The 17013-nt window shown below is 41.4% G+C and overlaps 1 protein-coding gene across 4 annotated transcripts in view; it reads right to left on the reverse strand.

Annotated features, from left to right (window-relative positions):
* Window positions 1-601: 601 nt before the first annotated feature.
* Window positions 602-17013, reverse strand: part of LOC139473949 (E3 ubiquitin-protein ligase XIAP-like) — a 42159-nt gene continuing 25747 nt past the window's right edge. For all 4 annotated transcript variants that reach the window (XM_071256791.1, XM_071256786.1, XM_071256790.1 and 1 more), the window contains exons 3-8: window positions 13935-14098; window positions 13433-13490; window positions 11879-12025; window positions 10541-10681; window positions 4428-4487; window positions 602-1059 (exon numbers count right to left, since the gene is read on the reverse strand). In XM_071256791.1, coding sequence (XP_071112892.1) covers window positions 863-1059; window positions 4428-4487; window positions 10541-10681; window positions 11879-12025; window positions 13433-13490; window positions 13935-14098 — 767 coding nt within the window. In that variant the 3' untranslated portion in view covers window positions 602-862. The remainder of the gene's footprint in view (window positions 1060-4427; window positions 4488-10540; window positions 10682-11878; window positions 12026-13432; window positions 13491-13934; window positions 14099-17013) is intronic.

A 17013-nucleotide genomic window follows, 5' to 3' on the forward strand; every position in this document is an offset into this window, starting at 1 on the left:
TTGAGATATCGCGGCAACAAACAGGTGGGACGTACGGACGGACGTACGGACGGTCGTGAATACTATATCCCCCGCTTCGCGCTTTCGCGCGGCGGGGGACAAAAACAGAAGCTGAGGGAACATGGCCACTGAGGGAACATGGTCACTGAGGGAACATGGCCACTGAGGGAACATGGCCACTGAGGGAACATGGCCACTGAGGGAACATGTCCGCCAAGGGAACATGGCCACTGAGGAGAAACATGGCCACTGAGGGAACATGGCCACTGAGGGAACATGGCCACTGAGGGAACATGTCCGCCGAGGGAACATGGCCACCGAGGGAACATGGCCGCCAAGGGAACATGGTTGCTGAGGGAACATGGCCACTGAGGGAACATGGCTACTGAGGGAACATGGCCGCTGAGGGAACATGGCCGCTGAGGGAACATGGCTGCTGAGGGAACATGGCCGCTCCGGCATCATGTACCTAGTTACAGTGCCAAGTTAGGAAGATATACTCCTGGACCTGGACCCTCATCCTGCTCTTGTATGACTGAGTAACATTGACCAGCATGATGGCTACAACAGTGTCAAACTGACAATCCGTCTTCTACCTCCTGGCTGGATTGTTTAATTTAACAAAAATGGGTTTTGCATGGAGGTATAATTTTGCTGAAAGCAGGCACAGTAAGGTACAATTTGTTCATTACCATCAATTATATAAGTATAAATACGTAACTCAGAACCTTTGATTGCACAATTGACACATCACAACTATAAGGATACAATCTTAAGTGTTAAACAGAAATATAAGAATGCCCAGGAATAGAATGTCTAAGGCCCAGCAAAAGCAACAGTGGGTACCCTTTCCCATGTACAATTATGACATAAATGTCCGAACGGTGCCACGAATATTGGCTCTGCAAATGGGGCACTTCCGCAGGGCAGGTGCACAGGTCGCACAGCAAACAAGATGGCCACATGGCAGAAATACAACATTCACTTCTTCATCCATGCAGATCTTGCACTGCCTCTGTTCCTTCAGCTGTCTATTTTCTTCCATCAAAGACTGGGAATCTGCAATTAAGACATCATCATATTGGTTCAAGAAATGATGGAATAAATTTTGTTATTATACATGTAACACAATAACAATAGTTCCATTAAAGGGTTAGTGAATGTACTGACAATTGTGAAACAAGCAATTTCAATCACAAGATTCTGTTCTTCATTAAGACTTGCAAAATCTTGGTAGGATCATATGTAGAACAAGAAATATTTTCATATAGCCTACAGATAAGTTGTGTATTTGCGTAAAAAAAGACCCAAAAGTATTCAAAACCCAATTTCTTTCAATTAACTTGCGTACAGAAACGCATGCATTAAATATTAAATGAAAAACCAAATGCATTTTTTTTTTTTTTGTAATCTCAAAATGTTGACTCATTTTGGGAAAGGCCCAACAAAGTGATGAATAGATGAGTGAAAAAATATTGGTTACCCAATGAAAAATGTAATAACCCAATTAAAATAGAAACCTCCGAGTAAAAACTCAATTGCTCAAAAAGCTCTGGCCTTAGCAATAATACAAGGGTAAGTCTTCATAAGAAGTGCCAGAAGCCATCTTCCCGAGGCAAGAGAGTTAACTGACTTTAAAAGTCCAGTTTCCACCCTTGCCGAACAAGGCTGGTATTATGGAGTTACATTTTGGCTGGACTCACGAGTCTATGCATAGTCCAATCAAAATCGCGCACCGAAATCGAAATCCGGTTCGTAAAGTGTCATGCAGATTTCAGTCGACTGCAGCATTTGCAAAGCATGTGCACCGCTAACTCGTTGTCAACAGATATTTTCCAAATCTTTTCATGTTTTTAATCAAGGTGCTCACGCGACTTGATACACTTCGCGATGTAAGCCTCGTTTTATCACAATATAGATCTTGATTATGGATCAGATCGTCTTGACTTGGCGCCACCGTTTTCTTTGAAGCAAATGCAAGTGATAAGAGAGGTTGAATCTGATTGGTCAATAGGAGAGGCATAGAAAGGACAAAACTCGTAATAGCCACTGGTGGCGCTACGATCGAGCCCAGGAATTCAAGCGTAGTTCGGCAAGGGTGGAAACTGGACTTTTATAGTCAGTTAACTCACTTGCCTCGGGAAGATAGCCAGAAACAGGCTTGGAATCTGTGGATGCCTGTCACAGTATGAAACTACACGGTCATGGGTCAGTTTCCCTACAATCTCATTAAAATCAGATCTTAGTTCTCGCTACCGCTAAAGAAAGATCTGAGGACATCCCATTACAGGTCAGGTCAGACCGACCTTGCGCGAACTTTGACCGACCAATGGAATGACCAATCAGAAGGCAGTTTTCTCGTGTTTCACGGCACTAATTTCAAATTGGCGACTACGCTTCGAAACATATTTTGATAAATTCTTGATTACAAATTTGAAACCTGAACAAAAGGCTTTCTGGAATGGCTAGCAGATGGTCTAGATTGTACGGATTCAGTCGTTAAACCCGTAACTATTGTTCGGAATACCCCGTGTTAAAATTTTCGAGGTTGCATGATAAGAAATCATATTCTGACTGTTACTTTCATAATCTGGTAAGCGACGCTCTGATTGGTTGGATGAAAGGTCGTTCTGACGTGACCCCTAATGGGATGTCTTCAGATCTTTGTTTAGTGATAGCGAGAACTAAGGTCTGATTTTAATGAGATTGGTTTCCCTGGTGCTTCTTACACTGTCAGATACAAAGTGAAACAAATCCCTTACTATTTGGAAACATTAAGATAAATATTACATTGCAATGTCAGAATGTAAGAGGGATCCATTGGATCCTCATCAGCACCTCCTATTTTATTTATAATTCAATTTAGGGGAATAACATTAGTTCTGAATTCCAAAACACTGGGCCATAATACATGTTCCAATTTTCTGCTTTAACAGAAGCACAAAAACAGTGTCATTCAATCTTAAGGTTTTAAATGAATAAGTGAGCATGGTTTTACACCGCTTTTGGCAATATTCAAGCAATATCACAGCAGGGAACACCAGACTTCACACATTGTACCCGTGTCAGGAATCAAACCCAGGTTTTCGGCGTGACAAGCTAACGCTTTAACCACTAGGCTACCCCACCGCCCCCTAAAAGAATTAGGTGAAAATACTTGAGATGATGTGCTAAATTGGGAAAAGGAGGTTGTTCTTGATAACACAAAGTATGAACTACAACATGCTGACACACTTGGAAAATGTTTGCAATTACTTGCAACAAAAGCAGTCATTAAGAGCCACTCCTAGAAGGTCCGGGGCGGTAGGGTAGCCTAGTGGTTAAAGCGTTCGGTCGTTCACACATAAGACCCGGGTTCGATTCCCGACATGGGTACAATGTGTGAAGCCCATTTCTGGTGTCCCCTGCCGTGATGTTGCTGGAATATTGCTAAAAGCGGCGTAAAACCTAACTCACTCACTCACTCTAGAAGGTCCACAAATCATTACATACAATCCTGCATTTAAACGTATAGCATGTCACGCAAACACATGGTTTATTTTACTACACAAGGCTGTCAGGTGAAATGGTGTTTAACATCAACATTACAATAATTATATAGCGACCTGAACTACCTCAACAGTGCTTAACCTTGATCAAGTTTCCACGGCTTTAGAAACTGTCAGTCCTGGTGGACTGGCAAATCCAAAAATTACCAGTCCCCTCTAACTTTTGTCAGTTCCAACTTTGAACAAATTAGTATGAAAATTACCTGGGTTTAGTTCTTTCAACATCATGTTCAATGCAATGACATCATCTCTGAAGTAACTTAGTTACATCTGCATGTCATTCACACAAAGTTCAGTCACTATTTCTACTCTCTTTTTTTTAATATTTCGAGCCTAAGTTGCAACAAATATATATTTTACCTCGAAGCAAAGCGAAATGTTTGTTGTTCCTTGCACAAATAATAGACAAGGGTAACCCTGATGGTGACAGATTTCTGACTTCGTTTAAAAAACATACTTATATGAACATCGATGATGTTTTGTTCAACAACAAAGATTACCCGGTAACCAGTATTTTGTACTTTATTTCCCGGTCCACAGGGACTGGCACTCACATCAATTACCGGTCCAAGCCTAATTTTACCAGTTAAAAACTGGTAATTACTGGTAAACGAGAACACTGTATACAGTAAATGCTTCTTCGATTAATGTAAAATTCAACTTTTCTTCAGGTTATAACCTAGAGGATGAACTTCACCGTTGACAAGACTGGCCAGTGTGTCAAATACATTTCCCAGGGCTATAAAAAGTCATCTACAAGAGCCACATGGTTCTAAAAAGGACGTTTTCGAAAAAATGTGGTCAAATGTTATTCTAATTTGTTATTCATGCCTAACACATAGTGTAACCATGACGTAGGCTGTGAACAATCAATCTTACCCTCATCACTGGAGTCATCATCGTCCATTGCTCTCTCACTTGAGTCATCACACTTCTCCCCTACAACACAGAACATATAGCTGTAAACATATAGAAACACTGAAAACCCCAGCAAGACCTCACCACTCACACTGAAATGTTTGATACACTAGAAATGAATCACAGAAACAGAAGTGTTTCCAAAAATCATTACAAACCAACATGCACCTCCATTGCCTTTGCTTTGGTGAAACACATGCCTGCTACAACTTCCTGCCAGACTAATGGCATGTTCCAGAGGCATCGGCATAAACTGACTATAAAGTCCAGTTCCCTCCCTTGCTGAACAAGGCTGATTTCCGGAGTTACATTTTGGCTGGACTAACGAGTCTATGCAAAGTCAAATCTAAATCGCAAAACAAACTAGACATCCAGTTTGTAAAAAACATGGATTTCGTTCAACTGCAGTATTTGCAAAGCAATTGTACCGCCATCTGGGCAGACAGATATTTTGCAAATCTTTTCATGTGCTTCATAGACAAATCATCGCTGAACTCTGTGCATTGCCAGATATTTCACTTGTGTCACATGTGGCTCAAGAAATATTCTGTGGGATTGTTGGGCTTGGATTGTTATAGCCTACATCCTTTAGTTCCGATCCTCAAGGCGTCATATATCGGAAGACGCACAGGTACTTTGACTCATGGTGCCACCGACGCCTCAACCGCCACCACCTGGGGAGGTGGCACTCAAGTTCCATTAAGCTCTTCTGACAACGCCGACACTGGGGAAATAGGCTACTTCCATGAGGCATGGGATTCCTTTTGACACCTATCTGACCCTACTTTACATGGTACTGGGAGCCAGATGAACTGAAGCATTGCGACATGGAAAGTCTTTCCCAAGCTAAGAGAGCGTAGAGTTATGGAGGAAGCATCTGCAATCATCGGGAGAGCCAATAGAGGGAGCGACGGCTACAGCCAATACTGGGCCTAGATTTTCGAAACGATCTTAGCTAAGATAAATCTTAACAACTTACGTTCAAAGATAAGATATCTTAAGGTTAAGATAAGATAGATTTTCGAAACTATCGTAAACCTGTCGCAGATCGTTCAGAGTTACGATACCTGTCGTAACTCTGACAGAGAACTCATTTGTGTTAGAGATTGAAAAAGCAGGGTGTTTCCCAGTGACGTCACGGGGATTTCCCAGCTGCATATGCGTTCAGCATTTAACATGCGTGTTCAAGTCTGATGTTAAGTGATGTATACTGTTTATTTTTATGTTTATGTCAAAAGTCAAGTTTATATTAGTGTAAACACCAACATTATACGTGGAAACACTACACTGTATAGTTAAAATTCAATTATTAAAACCACCCGTCCCACACGATTTTAGATGTAAAAAAATATGCGAAACCTTTATGGTTGTTTTTACATATGTAGATTGATATAATTTTATAAAATGCGAAAATAAAGACTAAAGCATTGACACAAATGCGACTCAATAATATAACAGCGGAACTCTGCGCTTTATGAAAACTGTACCATTGAGCAAGGTGTCCCGGGCGAATACAAAATAAACCACTCTCAACTAGAGTTTGAACTAAGATTAGCTCCCCCTAAACTATCAATAAGGTCACGGTCATTACTTTAGCCTGCCGACACCTTCCGTTTTTATCCTTCCCCAATTATCGAAAAGGTATGTTGTTTCACACTTCATCAGCATGGACTCGGATAGAAAAATAATGTAAGCTATCGACTCCACAGTTATGTGTATCGCTGTCGCGATTAAGAACATTTTGACGTGAAATCCTTGATGCGTTCTTCGTGTTTTCGAAGTGCCAATTTGAATCACTCATTTTTACAAAATGAAATGTCAATGTTTGAACGTAAAGCGGACTAGTTGTTTGGCACAATATCTATGGAAAAGTATGCCGCCATCTTGGATGAAGATAAAATAAACTTACGACAGGTATAGGGCTATCTTAGATTTACGACAAACTTAAGATATCTTAGGGCTACGATAGTTTCGAAAATAGGCTACGATAGCCTACGATTTCCTTACGATAACTTTACGATAATCTTAGGGCTAAGATCGTTTCGAAAATCTAGGCCCTGGAGCGTAGGCCCTCGTGCCTACAAGGGAACGCTATCTCCCCTCATATTTGAAAAGTTATGTGTGGTCAGTCCTAAAAGTGGAGGTTAGCCATGGTAAGCACTATTTAAAACCACTCCTGCATAGATCAGACTGTATTAAGTTACAGGCTGGAAAGAAAGCTGTGATGTCGATTCTAAGACGAACCAAGAAACACAATCAGAACTTGCAAAGATCCACAATGATCAGACCCAGAGACTAGTTGATGCAGGTTTAATGCGAATCGTAAGCGACGAACAGGCAAAGGTAACCGATGAATCATGGTTTATTCCCATCACCTTGTCAAATACAAACATCAATTGCTCCTGCGAATATAAGGGCCAAGACCTCAATAGCCAGCTTCTACCGGGTCCACCCCTTGGATCCTCCCTTCTAGGCATTTTCTTGAGATTTCAACAATACCCAGTTGGAATATCAGGTGATATAAAGGGTATGTTCCACCAGATTTAACTCCCACCTGAAGACAAACCCATCCTCATATTCCTGTGGCACAACATGAACAATAATGTGGATCCAGATGTCTACGAATGGCAGGTTCTGCCCTTCAGGACTACTTGCAGTCAAAGGTGCATGACCTTTGCCCTTCTGAAGCATTTGACGATCAGCGGGGGAACCCTGAAGTTATGAAGCGTGTTGGTGAGGCTTTCTATGAAGACAACTGCCTGGATAGTCTGATGAATCCTGGCCAGATCTGAGAAAGGTGCTAGCTGAAGGTGGCTTTGACATCCATCAGTGGGCTCACAACGTACCTGATACTAGATGACTTGCTTGCAGAAGCCAAGTCAGATACCTTCAAGCTATGGATAAGTCTTGGTCAAGATGATAAGGAAGAACCTGCTCTTGGGTTGCACAAACTCAGCTACAGGTATCTACCGGTTACATATGACAAACTGACAATGAAAGTTGTGCATCAGATCCTTGCCACACAGTATAATCCTATCGGCAACTTGACGCTATTCACAACACAAGCCAAAGTCTTGGTGCAGGTCCTATGGAGATTGAAACATGAATGGAGCGCTTTGATAGAGACTGGAGAACTTCATGATAAATGGAGGGATGATCAAGTGGGATTCTGAACTGTGTGATATCCCCCTAGTTCGCTTACCAAGATGCTACACATCCAGAAGCCATGATCCTTCTCAGTCACAGAGACGACTGCATATATTCTGGACTCTTCTGAGCATGCCTTTGGTTCAGCTACATATTTGAGAAGTGTAGATAGTCATGGTGTCGTGGCCTCTGAGAAGCAGCTCTCAATGCCTAGACTTCAACTCTCTGCTACCCTTACTGGTAAGCCTCATGATCCAAGATACCATAATGTAGAGCAATGCTACAACTGTCGGTTCAAGGTGTTTGTTGGTACTTGGGTCTCTGACATACAAGCCCTTACTTTTGTAGACTGCTGGTGTTATGTGAACTCGAAGGTTGGTTGGTTGGTTGGTTGGTTGGTTGGTTGTTTAACGCCGCACTCAGCAATATTCCAGCTATATGATGGCGGTCTGTAAATAATCGAGTCTGGGCCAGACAATCCAGTGATTCATATCATAAGCATCGATCCACACAATTTGGGATTGATGACATGCATCAACCAAGTCAGCGAGCCTGACCACCCAATCCCATTTGTCGCCTATTATGAAACATAGTTGCCTCTTATGTGTTGCTGAAGACCGTGAACTCAAAGGATAACACAGCCGATATCACAAGAGGTTTACAGTAAGTCTGTGTTGCCTCCCGATGTAGGAACAGTCCTCCCTTCCCTCTAGGATCCTCTGAGAAATGGCCGACTCTCATAGACAAATGTGATATACCTGATTTCCCTGAGAAAGCATATGACCTGAAGAAAACTTTCTGTGGCAATATCTCTGCTGTGAACCTACATCCCTACATCATGCCTTTGAGTGTACAAACCCACATTCTACTCAACTAGCATGGATTGTTTTCGACCAGTGAGGGTCAAGATTGGCCACAGAAGAGCAAAGCGATGGGGAATAGTCTTCAAGTGTCTCACAACCAGGGCAGTTCACCTGGATCTGCTCGAGAGGATAGAAAGTGATGCTTTCCTCTTGTCTTTGAGAAGATTCATAGCCCGCGGCGGAAAGCCATATAAAATACTTTCAGACTATTGTACGAATTCCAAGGGTGGTGACCTGGAGTTGACTGAAGAATTTGCTTCAATGAGCCCTGAGATCGCTCAGCAGTTGACCAAGCAGAAGATATGCTTCAAGTGTAATCCACCTTTTGCACCTCACTTTGGTGGCTGCTGGGAGCGTGAAATAAAGTCTATTAAACATGGCCTTAGAGTTGTCCTCGGAGATCAGTCAGTGGCTGAGCCAGTCCTGCGAACTGTTCTTACAGAAATTGAAGCCATCATGAACTCAAAACCTCCAGGTCATGTCCAGACCGATTTGGCTGACCTAGATCCTGTGACACCAAACTCCTTCCTTATCGGGAGGTCTGACCCCGCACTGCTACATGTAGTGTACCCAGAAGAGGAGTTATTGGGAAGGAAGCATTGGCAGTACAGTCAGGTGATAGCCGATGAGTTCTGAAAGAGATATTTTAGGTACTATTTGCCCCTCTTCAAATTCGACAAAAATGGAGAGCCAGTAGAAGTGACTTGTGTGTGATGATGTGGTGCTAATTGTTGACCCTCAGCAGATTGGGGAGCGATGTATGGTTGGATGTGTAGCTGAGACGGTGTGAGCGCGGATGCAAAAGTTCGAGTTTAGGATAAGGAATACACCAGTCCATGTCGACACTAGTCAAACTTCCAAACCTTTACAAACTGTTCATGTATACCGATGTATCCCGCACGAGGAAATGTCAAGTGACTTTGCACCTCATATTTGTAACCAAATTTGGTGGCGGCTCTGAGAAAGTGTTTGATTCCGATTTTGACAACCTGATTCCTGCAGATTCCTAGTTTCTTGTAATTCCTACTTTCATATGAATAAATGACTACTTCCATGAAGAGGGTGATTGCTTCTGACACCTTTTTGACCCTACTTTACAATATGATTGTTATTGATGTAATACATAAGTATCAAACAAATAAAACAACTACTTTGTCCTTATATAGGACTTATATAAAGATATAAAATATATATCACCTTAACACAGAAGTCACTGAAGATAATTTCTAATATGAGTTTCAATGACCTGCAGTAAACCCTTACACAATGAACATTCCTGTTTTCAGGCTGTGACATTGAAGATGACCTTGACCTTAACAAAACTGTTCCTCAAGGCGAAAAAGGAGAGGTACATGTACACGATATGATACCCTGATATGTCCAAGCAATGCATTGTTTCAAAAACTAACCAAGGCAAAGGAGATCCAATTCAGACAAAACTAAGATTGGATCATTCCCAATATATACGTGAAGCTGCTGCTCAGTGACATATCATTGTTATTTTCATCACATGCAATCAACCCTGAAATCCTTTTAGATTCATGAGTGAGTGAGTAGGGTTTTACGCCACTTTTCACAATATTCCAGCAATATCACGGCAGGGGACACCAGAAATGGTTTTCACACATTGTACCCATAAGGGGAATCGAGTCTGGGTCTTCGGTGTGATGAGCAAACGCTTAAACTAGGCTACCCGACCGTCCCTTCAGGTTCATACTTTCCATCTGTCTTCCTGCAAATGTTATTCGGCATTTGTTTCCCTTATTATAACTTGAATTTTGTCTACGTTGATCAATATTTTGTCAAAATTCTGAAACTGGCAATTGTTATACACAAATAAGAAGTTAAAACTTTTCCAATTCAGCTGAGCCAATATTTCGGTTCAGAAACATAGTAGTATATTCTTAATCACTGTCATGTTTCTTTTGAACTGGATCAGTTTAATCTCTCACCTTTGACTTCCTTGGAATTGGATTGATATAGAATTTGGCCCTTTTCTTTGTGAAAACATTCCATAAAACAAAGCTAATGACAATGAAATGAATGTAAGTATGCATCACTGACCTTTGTCATCTCCAGCGGCAGCAGGAACATTCTGGCTGGAAGGCCCGACAACTACTTTGGGTGTTTCAGGAGCAGATTGCTCCCCATCAGGAAGATGGAAGATGGCCTCCATCAGTGCTTCGAGGGAGGCAAAGTCATCACCTGTGAGTGAAGATCAAAGTTTAGAGAGTATGCTATATTTATCGCTACAAGTCTGTCGAAGGATGAATGCTTGGCAGGACATCCTTCTTGCGTTGTTTTAACTTGTGAAGAATGCTGAAGTGAGACTAGGCAATATCCTGAATCACACATTGCCTTAATTATTACTATGAATATGAGTATCTCTGAGTGAGGGCATGGTGATTTATGTCACTCAAACATTATTTCAGTTACATCATGGCACAATCTCATTAAAATCAGATCTTAGTTTTTGCTACCGCCAAACAAAGATCTGAGGACATCCCATTACGGTCTTGTCAGAACGACCTTTCGCGAATTTTGAACGACCAATGATAGCCTGACAAGTAAATGACATTAGCCAATCAGAAGGCAGCTTTCTCGAGCTTTATGACACCAGTTTCAAACTGGCGACTATGCTTCGAAACAGATTTTGACATATACTCGATTAAAAAAATTAAAACTGATAAGAAGAACATTCTGGAATGGCATAGAGATGGCCTAGATTGTACGGATATAATCATTAAACACGCAACTATCGTTCGGAATACCCCGTTAAATATTTCGAGGTTGCATGATTAGAAAACACATTCCGAGAGTCACTTTCATGATCTGGTAAGCGATGCTCTGAAAAGTCCCTTAATGGGATGTCCTCAGATCTCTGTTTAGCGATAGCGAGAACTAAGATCAGATTATCTTTCATGCCAAAGGACACATCTTTGAAAATGCATTGCAGCGGTTGAGGCCAGAACTAGTGTTGGGGATTGTTAAAATTCCAAAATTGATCATTCGGTTGGAAAGGCAATCTGTTATCCACTAATGATCAATCAGGAATACAGCAAATAATATTCTTAAATTCCTTCATGTCAATAAAGACACATACATAAGAAAAACCACTAAATGTAATATACTCTAGTACTGTGTCTGCAGTGGCAGTCAGTATTGGTATCTATAGTAGTTAATTCCTGATGATGGAATGTGATTATGAATGTCCATCAAGATGTTATGTTTAACTTTTCGTGATACCATAGTTTAAATGTCACTGAGCTTAGCAGTGAAGTGAAGTATAAATAGGATTAACATGATTGAAGCCGCAATTCATCTTATTGTATTTATCTGAATTTTTTTATACTGAGGAGTACAGTAAAATATCAGTTTGTTTGTTTCAGCCATTGTCTGTACCTGTCTCCTGTAGTCGGTTCTGTATGGCTCTGGCCACCCGGTCTCGCGGGATGTCCATCTTCAACACTGTCTGTACCATGGGGCTGTCCATCCGGGCAGACAACTCTCGCGGGTCAAGGGTCCGCACAGCTTTCTTGTTGGATGCACCTTGGAAAACATACATTTTTTTATGAAGCTTACAAATAAATTAACTTGGCATGTTACACATAACAACAATAGATCGACAAGTTCACCTGACTTCAGAAGTTACGGTTTCATTACATTTCAACAAAAAGCAATAGTGTGTTAAAGAATTATTGGTGCAAAAGATTCAGGGGAAAAGAACAACATCGCTTAGGACAACAGTTATGTTGTTATGTCTGTTGTTTAACGCCGCACACAGCAATATTTCAGCTATATGACGGCAGTCCGTAAATAATCAAGTCTGGACCAGACAATCCAGTGATTGACATTATGAACATCGATCCACGCAGTTTGGATATGATGACATGCATCAACCAAGTCAGCAAGCCAGACTACCTGATCCCTTTAGTCGCCTCTTACCACAAGCATAGTCGCCTTTTACGTCAAGAATGGGTTGCTGAAGACCTATTCTACCCCGAATCTTCACGCGTCTAGGACAACAGTGTAACATGAAGATAGTGATGTCTTAATTACATGGGGATCTTCTTATGGTCATTACATTCACACAAAGTCTAAACCTTGTGCCCAGTGGTTATAACATGGTAAAAGTGCAAAGGTCTTTCAACTGCAAAGTTGAAAGGGCCCCTCTTTGCAGCACTGTGGGTGCCTAGCCCTTGCCTCCACTACCAAAGCAATGGATGTTTTGGCTTTGTCCAACAAAAAAACAACATGAAAACAAAACAAAGTTTAAAAAATCCCAAAAATCCAAAAGCACCAATTCCCAACTGGACTGATATACATAAAAAGTTTCAACAAGAAATTTAACAGTTTTGAGTTGTGCTCCAGAAATGAAAGTCAGACAATTGAGAGACGGATGGAACTAGTGATCGCTATATCCCCCCATTTTTCACACCAGGGGGATAAAAAGGGGTAAGATGGTGAAAATTCGTCTGGACAATCTACTGACAGCCTCTCCCTATGTTGCTTAAAAAATTTCTTCTCAAAAGTCAAGTGTGGAATACATACCAACCATATGCAAAAACCTACTTCTTGCCATTACTCCTACTTACATGACTTATGAAGATAATTCAATGAATTTGATATTTATTCCCCATATTTTCTCCATCAACTATTATGCTGTAATGGTCGAATCATGGTCAAATTTCATAATATTGCGACAAAGGAAACACACACTACCCCATGCACACCTGTGCCAAATCTGAATATATTTGGAAGATTGCTGGTGAATATGTTAGGCTTTTTCCAAATGAAATGATCTGAGATACAACTCTATAACTTGGTGACAGAATGCAAAAGAATACACAGAAGAATACCGATATCTGGACCAAATGGCTGGTAAGAACTGTAGTCAGAAAGGTAAAACTACAAATCTTGCAGAAGTCAGCACAGCTGGGATCTATATGTACCTACCATTAGGTAATTGTTGCGATGTCGACGACGTGCTGTTGCCAGATGTAGACGTTGCAGGCTAATGGATATATTGATTAGATTTAATACAGGGATCGATTCAAGTATAAGTACGAATTTCAGAAGTGGTCCAAGCACATAGCAATCTAGTGTATCCTTCTGTTGAGCTTTCTAGTTTATTCTAATTCCCAAGGATCTCGATTACACAGCCAGTAGGTAAGACAATCCTTGTATTGCACATAGTTTACACTTTGACACAAATTTGAACAGAAGTCTCTCTCAACTTCTATCAGATAACAGGCTATTCAGTGTTGGATCAAGGTGATCAAACATGGCTGTTTAAAATAGCAAATTTTGCTGCAGGTATTCATGGTTATTATAAAAAAAAGATACAGATCTACATAAACTGAATCAGTATATGTGGACATATATCCACAAAAAATGAATATGAACATTTGTGATTGTCTATCAAAAGGCTTGCTCAGGTTGTACTATAACAAGCTACCTCTCGTCCTCCAAGGGCAGTCTGGATGAAGTTGTCTCCCTTGACTTGACGAACATATGGGCAACGGGGAAACCATCTCGCATGTTCAGACCAAGGATCATCACCACGTTCCCATGTGCGCAAACCACCATCACAGTAGAAACATTTCACGCTATCTCCAAAACCTGTGTCATTGAAAGAAACAAGACATTATTATCTGAAATGGATCTTGAAGAAAGCATGAACTACCATTGCATTATGACTCCACAAACTGCAATCTAAAATATGAAATGGTTGCTCTTTTCATTACATTTCAATGCAATGTAAGCTCACTTTGAAGGAACAACAAAAAACAAGAGCATCTTACTTTGTTTTCAATAACGCAACAGAAAAAGGCTGGCTATTTATTTCATGATTCTGAGATGGTACATTTTATCAGTCACTGACACTTGTCTCAAGACATAACTATTAAGTTGTATCAAAGTAACTTTCACCTACAAATTAACACTAACTGATGAGCATCATGTGGAGGCGACATCTTGCTGCTCAGTCACATGCACTGGCCATACTTCAAAATCTAACATTTAGTCGTTGTTGTTGTTGCATTAGGTGTTTAAGAGGTCGCCTTCTGCCTTGGCAATTTCGGCTGACCTGTCCCTCTTTGGGACTCCTGTGTGTGAGAAGGGTTCACATATCTATTGTGATTTCGGTGTACACATAATTTCTGTTTTTTGCATTGATATGATTTCTATTTTCTTATATTGATATGATTTCATTTTTATCCTTGGCTGCTCTGTTTATATACGTTCGAGAAGCTGTCCATCTCTCAGAAATAGAGTTAGTTTGGCCTTCGCTATTGCATCTCTTGGCTTTAGGAGATCTATGACAGATAGCGGATCTAACTGCAATTCTTGTTTTAACCTAGCCCGGGCTGGGGCATGGTCTTGACATTCTAGTAACAGGTGGTCAATGGTTTCAGCCTGATTGCAAGATGAACAAACCTTGTCATAGTGCTTTTTGTGACCAAGTCTGAGGCGTGAGATAGCAGTTTCAATTTTCCTTTCATTTGAGTATGAGTTTGGCTTTTGTTGGACCTTGGGTTGAATTTTGTATAGCCATCTGCCGATCTTACTTGCGTCCCATTGGGCTTGCCATCTTTCTGCTATGGAGACTTTGATTTTGCTTTTTATCTCTCGTTTACTAAAGGGAATAGGCTGTATATCCGCTTTGTCTAGAGCTAGCTTCTCCAGTGAGTCTGCTTTTTCATTTCCATGAATATCTATGTGAGAGGGGATCCAACACAGCTCCACCTGTTGCCCTTGGTCCGATAGTTTTGTATATTCGTATAGAATATTGTTGACTGTGTTTGGCCTGGAGTTTGAGTTTCTCCCACTGATGGCCCGAAGTGCACTTAGCGAGTCTGATAGGATGACTCCAATTCAGCCGTGAATACTGACTGACCATCAGGCAAGCGAACTGAATGTGCTTGGGGTTTGGAGCTGTGGATATGGATCCCGTAACCAGCACTGTTGTTGATAGGATTCTTGGATCCATCAGTGTATATATGGGCCCAGCTGTCCCAGGTAGTTTGAATTTTAGTGATAGCTACTAATCGTAGTAGGGTTGGGTTTTCTCTTTTAGTAACTTCTGATGTTAAAGCAGTGTCAACTTTGGGAGTTTGTAAAGTCCAGGGAGGGTGTAACCCTTTGTAGTGACTTTCTGGAGGCTGAATGTCATCGCAATTGTGACTTCGAATGAGTTCACGTACTAATATCCCAGATGGCTTTAGTGAGGGATTTTTTCGAGCTAGGGCTTCATCTCGAGCGTTTTTGTCTTGCCATATCTTTTTAACCAAAGGGTTTGATGTTCGTCCCCAGAACGATAATATTGCCTGCTCTCTTCTTAGTTTCAATGGGAGTTCTCCCGTTTCTACTTGTAGTGCTTCTAGTGAGGTGCCTGTCGCTGCGCCTGTGGCCAGCATTAGGGCTTTGTATTGTATTCTGTCTAGGCGCCTCAAGACAGTATTTGATGCTGAGTGAAAAGCCTCACAACCATAGTCAATTTTTGATCTGATAAGTGCTTTGTAGAGGTCCAGCTGAGTGTCCCTCGATGTGCCCCAAGATGTGCCTGAAATTGCCTGTAATACGTTCAGGTCTTTTTGACATCTGTTTTCCACATATTCTATATGCTTGCGCCAAGTGAGGTGTTGATCAAGGATAACTCCAAGAAATATTGCAGATTTTTCGAATTTGATAGGTTTGCCTTTTATGGAGACACGGGGTATCATAGCATCTTTCCCCCGGCGTTTGAATAGAACTCCAACCGTTTTTTCACTTGAAAGGGTGAATCCCCATTTATTGCACCATTGATCTACTCCGTCCAGGGCTGACTGGAGTTTTTTTCTGATTTGTGAGATATCTCTGTGCTTTACCCATATTGCTCCGTCATCAGCGAACTTAGAAGTTTGGGTAGGAGAGTTGACATGGTCAAAAAGATCATTGATCATGATATTAAACAGGGTTGGGCTTATGATGCTGCCTTGTGGCGTGCCATTGTCCAGTGCCATAGGATCCGATCGATTGTTCCCTATTTTAACTGATAGCGACCTGTCTTGCAGGAAGCTGTCTATGAAGTTTGCCATGTTCCCTTCAACTCCATTTTGTGATAGTTTTGAGAGGAGTCCGTCATGCCATACCATATCGAAGGCTTTGCTGAAGTCCAGAAATACTGCGGCTAGGTATTGTCTGTTTAATTGGGCTTTTTTTATTTCAATTTCCAGTCTTAGAACGTTTAGTAAACTAAGTTTGCATCTTCAAGAACTAACTGCAAGTGATTCCTGAGTCACTATTGTAAGATCACAAAACAAATCTCCCAAGAGTGAGGAGGGGAGAGGAGATGAGGGGAGAGGAGGGGCGAGGAGAGGTGAGGTAAGGACAGGAGAGGTGAGGACAGGAGAGGTGAGGTGAGGAGGGATGAGAAGAGGAGAGGTGAGGTGAGGAGGGGTGAGCAGAGATGAGGTGAGGTGAAGAGGGGTGAGAAGAGGTAAGGTGAGGAGAGGTGAGGAGAGGTGAGGTAAGCTGAGATGAGGAGAGGTGGTGAG

The sequence above is a fragment of the Haliotis cracherodii genome, unplaced genomic scaffold (genome assembly GCF_022045235.1).
Source record: "Haliotis cracherodii isolate W230 unplaced genomic scaffold, xgHalCrac1.p SCAF_3, whole genome shotgun sequence".
Lineage (NCBI taxonomy): Eukaryota > Metazoa > Mollusca > Gastropoda > Lepetellida > Haliotidae > Haliotis > Haliotis cracherodii.